Below are 7500 nucleotides of genomic sequence, written 5' to 3'. Positions count from 1 at the left end.
GCCAGTGTTTCCAGTTTGTTTCTAACTACTAAAGTACTGTACTAGAGAGAAACTGGCCACAGGCCTTTGGGTCCACTATTATCATAGTGCTGACTAGCCTCTATTTAATAAACAAATGTTTTGCTAAATTAAATTGGACACATTGGGTTCCTGAAACAACCCAAATAAATGCTAACCAGATGGTATTGATTCTGGTCACGAAGGCATAGACTGGACTCGAGACAGATTTCACAGGTGTAATGACGTTTTTCACCTGTAGAGGGCAGGAGAGATTCTTACAGCTCTCCATAGACTAGCGGCTGTGAGGTTAGGACATCACAGTCTTCTCTGAAGTGGTTTACATCTGAGTGTGTGTGTGTGTGTGTATGTATGTGTGTGTGTGTGTGTGTGTGTGTGTGTGTGTGTGTGTGTGTGTGTGTGTGTGTGTGTGTGTGTGTGTGTGTGTGTGTGTGTGTGTGTGTGTGTGTGTGTGTGTGTGTGTGTGTGTGTGTGTGTGTGTGTCACTAACCTCCTCTGCCAGTACGGGCTCAGAGGAGCGGCTGATAGCCGACACCGGCAGTTGATCGGCCGGTTCATTGTCCAACTCGTTATCCGTATAAGCCCCGCCCTCGTCCGCCGTGTCATCGTAGTCACTGGCCAGTCGGCTGTCCATGCTCAGGTAGTCGGCCGACATGGCTGACAGGTAGGACATGCGGTCGTCATGGAGATCAAGGTCCGTCCCCGTGCCGTCCAGCTAAAAGAGACACATGATGGATCTTGGTGTACAGACAGGAAGCAGAAACACAAAGAAAACACAAAGGAAGAAAGAAAGAAGAACCGAGCTGTAGAGCACCAGAAGGATTCACAGAGAGTATGCTCACAACACAGGACAACACAGGAAATATAGAGGGAACAACTTATGACTATCTGACAGGGGATAGAAAAGGAAGTTATCACTATTTGACGGGGGATAGAAAAGGAAGTTATCACTATCTTAAAGGGGATATAAAAGGAAGTTATCACTCACTATCTGACAGGGGATAGAAAAGGAAGTTATCACTATCTTAAAGGGGATATAAAAGGAAGTTATCACTATCTGACAGGGGATAGAAAAGGAAGTTATCACTATCTTAAAGGGGATATAAAAGGAAGTTATCACTATCTTAAAGGGGATATAAAAGGAAGTTATCACTATCTTAAAGGGGATAGAAAAGGAAGTTATCACTATCTTAAAGGGGATAGAAAAGGAAGTTATCACTATCTGACAGGGGATAGAAAAGGAAGTTATCACTATCTTAAAGGGGATAGAAAAGGAAGTTATCACTATCTGACAGGGGATAGAAAAGGAAGTTATCACTATCTGACAGGGGATAGAAAAGGAAGTTATCACTATCTTAAAGGGGATAGAAAAGGAAGTTATCACTATCTGATGGGGGATATAAAAGGAAGTTATCACTATCTTAAAGGGGATAGAAAAGGAAGTTATCACTATCTGACAGGGGATAGAAAAGGAAGTTATCACTATTTGACGGGGGATAGAAAAGGAAGTTATCACTATCTTAAAGGGGATAGAAAAGGAAGTTATCACTATCTGACAGGGGATAGAAAAGGAAGTTATCACTATCTGACAGGGGATAGAAAAGGAAGTTATTACTATCTGACAGGGGATATAAAAGGAAGATCTCACTATCTTAAAGGGGATAGAAAAGGAAGGTATCACTATCTTAAAGGGGATAGAAAAGGAAGTTATCACTATCTTAAAGGGGATAGAAAAGGAAGTTATCACTATCTTAAAGGGGATAGAAAAGGAAGTTATCACTATCTTAAAGGGGATAGAACAGGAAGTTATCACTATCTGACAGGGGATAGAAAAGCCGGAGGTATAGTAGTAGTTTCAAATGAAAGGGTTAAGATGGACAAGTACACAAATGTTCACAGAAATCGTAGAGCATTGAATTATACAGTAAGACTATTCTACTGAACATGATTGATCGTGTGGATGACGGGGATTAGAATAGAGGATCAAAATAGTACACGTGATGTATAGAAGAGGAAAGGAGTAGAGTAGAGTGTAGTAGACTACAGCGTATAGTTCAGTAGAGTATAGTAGACTATAGTGTATAGTTCAGTAGTGTACAGTTCAGTAGAGTATAGTAGGCTACAGAGTATAGTTCAGTAGAGTATAGTAGACTACAGTGTATAGTTCAGTAGAGTATAGTAGACTACAGAGTATAGTTCAGTAGAGTATAGTAGACTATAGTGTATAGTTCAGTAGAGTATAGTAGACTACAGTGTATAGTTCAGTAGAGTATAGTAGACTATAGTGTATAGTTCAGTAGAGTATAGTAGACTACAGCGTATAGTTCAGTAGAGTATAGTAGACTATAGTGTATAGTTCAGTAGAGTATAGTAGACTACAGCGTATAGTTCAGTAGAGTATAGTAGACTACAGCGTATAGTTCAGTAGAGTATAGTAGACTATAGTGTATAGTTCAGTAGTGTATAGTTCAGTAGAGTATAGTAGACTAAAGTGTATAGTTCAGTAGAGTATAGTAGACTAAAGTGTATAGTTCAGTAGAGTATAGTAGACTATAGTGTATAGTTCAGTAGAGTATAGTAGACTATAGTGTATAGTTCAGTAGAGTATAGTAGACTATAGTGTATAGTTCAGTAGAGTATAGTAGACTATAGTGTATAGTTCAGTAGAGTATAGTAGACTATAGTGTATAGTTCAGTAGAGTATAGTAGACTACAGTGTATAGTTCAGTAGAGTATAGTAGACTACAGTGTATAGTTCAGTAGAGTATAGTAGACTATAGTGTATAGTTCAGTAGAGTATAGTAGACTACAGTGTATAGTTCAGTAGAGTATAGTAGACTACAGCGTATAGTTCAGTAGAGTATAGTAGACTATAGTGTATAGTTCAGTAGTGTATAGTTCAGTAGAGTACAGTAGACTACAGAGTATAGTTCGGTAGAGTATAGTAGACTACAGAGTATAGTTCAGTAGAGTATAGTAGGCTACAGAGTATAGCTCAGTAGAGTATAGTAGACTACAGTGTATAGTTCAGTAGAGTATAGTAGACTACTGTGTATAGTTCAGTAGAGTATAGTAGACTACAGCGTATAGTTCAGTAGAGTATAGTAGACTATAGTGTATAGTTCAGTAGTGTATAGTTCAGTAGAGTACAGTAGACTACAGAGTATAGTTCGGTAGAGTATAGTAGACTACAGAGTATAGTTCAGCAGAGTATAGTACACTATAGGGTATAGTTTAGTATAGTATATCATATAGTATAGTAGATCAGAGTGTATAGTATAGTATAGTAGACTATAGTGTATAGTATAGTATAGTATAGTATAGTATAGTATAGTAGACTATAGTGTATAGTTTAGCATTTTATAGTGGACTATAGTGTATAGTTTAGTATAGTATAGTATAGTAGACTATAGTGTATAGTTTAGCATAGTATAGTAGAATATAGTGTAGTTTAGTATAGTAAACTATAGTGTATGGTTTAGTATAGTATATAATATAGTATAGTAGACCAGAGTGTATAGTATAGTATAGTAGACCAGAGTGTATAGTATAGTATAGTAGACTACAGAGTATAGTTCAGTAGAGTATAGTACACTATAGTGTATAGTTTAGTATAGTATAATAGACTATAGTGTATAGTTTAGCATGGTATAGTAGAATATAGTGTATAGTTTAGTATAGTAAACTATAGTGTATGGTTTAGTATAGTATATAATATAGTATAGTAGACCAGAGTGTATAGTATAGTATAGTAGACCAGAGTGTATAGTATAGTATAGTAGACTACAGAGTATAGTTCAGTAGAGTATAGTACACTATAGTGTATAGTTTAGTATAGTATAATAGACTATAGTGTATAGTTTAGCATAGTATAGTAGAATATAGTGTATAGTTTAGTATAGTAAACTATAGTGTATGGTTTAGTATAGTATATAATATAGTATAGTAGACCAGAGTGTATAGTATAGTATAGTAGACTACAGTGTATAGTTTAGTATAGTAAACTATGGCGTATAGTTTAGTATAGTATTGTGTATAGTTTAGCATTATAGTGTATAGTTTAGTATAGTATAGTAGACTACATTGTGTAGAGTATAGTAAACTGTACCAGAGGTTGTGGTATAGCTAATCCCCAGAGTCATACTGTACCAGAGGTTGTGGTATAGCTAATCCCCAGAGTCATACTGTACCAGAGGTTGTGGTATAGCTAATCCCCAGAGTCATACTGTATCAGAGGTTGTGGTATAGCTAATCCCCAGAGTCAAACTGTATCAGAGGTTGTGGTATAGCTAATCCCCAGAGTCATACTGTATCAGAGGTTGTGGTATAGCTAATCCCCAGAGTCCTACTGTATCAGAGGTTGTGGTATAGCTAATCCCCAGAGTCATACTGTATCAGAGGTTGTGGTATAGCTAATCCCCAGAGTCATACTGTATCAGAGGTTGTGGTATAGCTAATCCCCAGAGTCCTACTGTATCAGAGGTTGTGGTATAGCTAATCCCCAGAGTCATACTGTATCAGAGGTTGTGGTATAGCTAATCCCCAGAGTCCTACTGTATCAGAGGTTGTGGTATAGCTAATCCCCAGAGTCATACTGTATCAGAGGTTGTGGTATAGCTAATCCCCAGAGTCATACTGTATCAGTGGTTGTGGTATAGCTAATCCCCAGAGTCCTACTGTATCAGAGGTTGTGGTATAGCTAATCCCCAGAGTCATACTGTATCAGAGGTTGTGGTATAGCTAATACCCAGAGTCATACTGTATCAGAGGTTGTGGTATAGCTAATCCCCAGAGTCCTACTGTATCAGAGGTTGTGGTATAGCTAATCATCAGAGTCCTACTGTATCAGAGGTTGTGGTATAGCTAATCCCCAGAGTCCTACTGTATCAGAGGTTGTGGTATAGCTAATCCCCAGAGTCATACTGTATCAGAGGTTGTGGTATAGCTAATCCCCAGAGTCCTACTGTATCAGAGGTTGTGGTATAGCTAATCCCCAGAGTCATACTGTATCAGAGGTTGTGGTATAGCTAATCCCCAGAGTCATACTGTATCAGATGTTGTGGTATAGCTAATCCCCAGAGTCATACTGTATCAGAGGTTGTGGTATAGCTAATCCCCAGAGTCCTACTGTATCAGAGGTTGTGGTATAGCTAATCCCCAGAGTCCTACTGTATCAGAGGTTGTGGTATAGCTAATCCCCAGAGTCATACTGTATCAGATGTTGTGGTATAGCTAATCCCCAGAGTCATACTGTATCAGAGGTTGTGGTATAGCTAATCCCCAGAGTCATACTGTATCAGAGGTTGTGGTATAGCTAATCCCCAGAGTCATACTGTATCAGAGGTTGTGGTATAGCTAATCCCCAGAGTCCTACTGTATCAGAGGTTGTGGTATAGCTAATCCCCAGAGTCATACTGTATCAGAGGTTGTGGTATAGCTAATCCCCAGAGTCATACTGTATCAGAGGTTGTGGTATAGCTAATCCCCAGAGTCCTACTGTATCAGAGGTTGTGGTATAGCTAATCCCCAGAGTCATACTGTACCAGAGGTTGTGGTATAGCTAATCCCCAGAGTCATACTGTATCAGAGGTTGTGGTATAGCTAATCCCCAGAGTCATACTGTATCAGAGGTTGTGGTATAGCTAATCCCCAGAGTCAAATATTAAGAAATAAATGGATCTGGCTAAACCTAAATCAGACTTGCCTGTACTAATGATTTTCACAGACGAAGTAGAATGACACAATGACACTTTGCTCGTGATGCGCGCCCCTCAAATGATACTTATGTAACAACAGCCTGAGAACACTGGACTTGAGAAATCCCACACAGAGGGAACCATGTGACATTCAATGTGTTATCTGACTGCCACAGGTGCTCCCTGTCAAAATACCATGACCATTCCAGAGGACACGCCCGTTGGGAACCACTGCAGTATGGTTTAGTGCAGTATAGTATAGTTCAGTATAGTACAGTACAATATAGTATAGTACAGTATCGTATAGTTCACTATAGTACAGTACAGTATAGTGCAGTATAGTATAGTTCAGTATAGTACAGCATAGTATAGTTCAGTATAGTACAGTACAGTATAGTTCAGTATAGTGCAGTATAGTACAGTACAGTATAGTTCAGTATAGTGCAGCATAGTATAGTTCACTATAGTACAGTATAGTATAGTTCACTATAGTACAGTATAGTATAGTTCAGTATAGTACAGTACAGTTCAGTATAGTTCAGTATAGTACAGTACAGTATAGTTCACTATAGTACAGTACAGTATAGTTCAGTACAGTGCAGTATAGTATAGTTCAGTATAGTACAGTACAGTTCAGTATAGTATAGTTCAGTATAGTACATTACAGTATAGTTCAGTATAGTACAGTATAGTTCACTATAGTACAGTACAGTATAGTTCAGTATAGTATAGTACAGTATAGTTCAGTATAGTATAGTACAGTATAGTTCAGTATAGTGCAGTATAGTATAGTATAGTTCACTATAGCACAGTACAGTATAGTTCAGTATAGTATAGTTCACTATAGTACAGTATAGTGTAGTTCAGTATAGTACAGTATAGTTCAGTTTAGTGTAGTATAGTATAGTTCAGTATAGTATAGTTCAGTATAGTACATTACAGTATAGTTCAGTATAGTACAGTATAGCTCAGTTTAGTGCAGTATAGTATAGTTCGGTATAGTACAGTACAGTATAGCTCAGTATAGTATAGTACAGTATAGTTCCATATAGTACAGTATAGTATAGTTCAGTGTAGCACAATATGGTATAGTTCAGTATAGTTCAGTATAGTACAATATAGTATAGTACAGTATAGCATAGTTCAGTATAGTACAGTATAGTTCAGTATAGCACAATATAGTTCAGTATAGTACAGTATAGTTCAGTATAGTATAGTGCAGTATAGCACAGTATAGTATAGTACAGTATAGTTCAGTATAGTACAGTATAGTTCAGTAGAGTGCAGTATAGTATGGTTCAGTATAGTACAGTATAGTATAGCACAGTATAGTACAGTACAGTATAGTTCAGTATAGTAGAGTATAGTTCAGTAGCGTGCAGTATAGTACAGTATAGTATAGCACAGTATAGTACAGTATAGTGTAGTTCAGTATAGTACAGTATAGTATAGTTCAGTACAGTTCAGTATAGTATAGTTCAGTATAGTACAGTATAGTGTAGTTCAGTATAGTACAGTACAGTATAGTTCAGTATAGTATAGTTCACTATAGTGTAGTTCAGTATAGTGCAGTATAGTATAGTTCAGTATAGTATAGTACAGTCTAGTACAGTATAGTGCAGTATAGTATAGTTCAGTATAGTATAGTACAGTCTAGTACAGTATAGTGCAGTATAGTATAGTTCAGTATAGTATAGTACAGTCTAATACAGTATAGTACAGTACAGTATAGTTCAGTATAGTACAGTATAGTATAGTTCAGTATAGTATAGTTCAGTATAGTATA

At 37.3% G+C, this 7500-nt stretch overlaps 1 protein-coding gene and 1 long non-coding RNA gene across 6 annotated transcripts in view; one reads left to right on the top strand and one right to left on the bottom strand.

The window, feature by feature from the left end:
- Positions 1–7500, bottom strand: part of LOC118377180 (tight junction protein ZO-2-like) — a 213018-nt gene that overhangs the window by 5046 nt on the left and 200472 nt on the right. For all 5 annotated transcript variants that reach the window (XM_052479301.1, XM_052479303.1, XM_052479304.1 and 2 more), the window contains one exon: positions 509–733. In XM_052479301.1, the coding sequence (XP_052335261.1) occupies positions 509–733 (225 nt within the window). The remainder of the gene's footprint in view (positions 1–508; positions 734–7500) is intronic.
- On the top strand, positions 4805–5770 carry LOC127911776 (uncharacterized). The gene is made up of 3 exons (XR_008079331.1): positions 4805–4828; positions 5034–5320; positions 5526–5770. It is a non-coding gene; the product is annotated as an uncharacterized LOC127911776 (long non-coding RNA).

The sequence above is a fragment of the Oncorhynchus keta genome, chromosome 25, assembly GCF_023373465.1.
Source record: "Oncorhynchus keta strain PuntledgeMale-10-30-2019 chromosome 25, Oket_V2, whole genome shotgun sequence".
Taxonomy (NCBI): Eukaryota; Metazoa; Chordata; class Actinopteri; order Salmoniformes; family Salmonidae; genus Oncorhynchus; species Oncorhynchus keta.
Note: the sequence above shows the minus strand (reverse complement) of the source record. Positions and strands in the feature narration are given on the sequence as shown.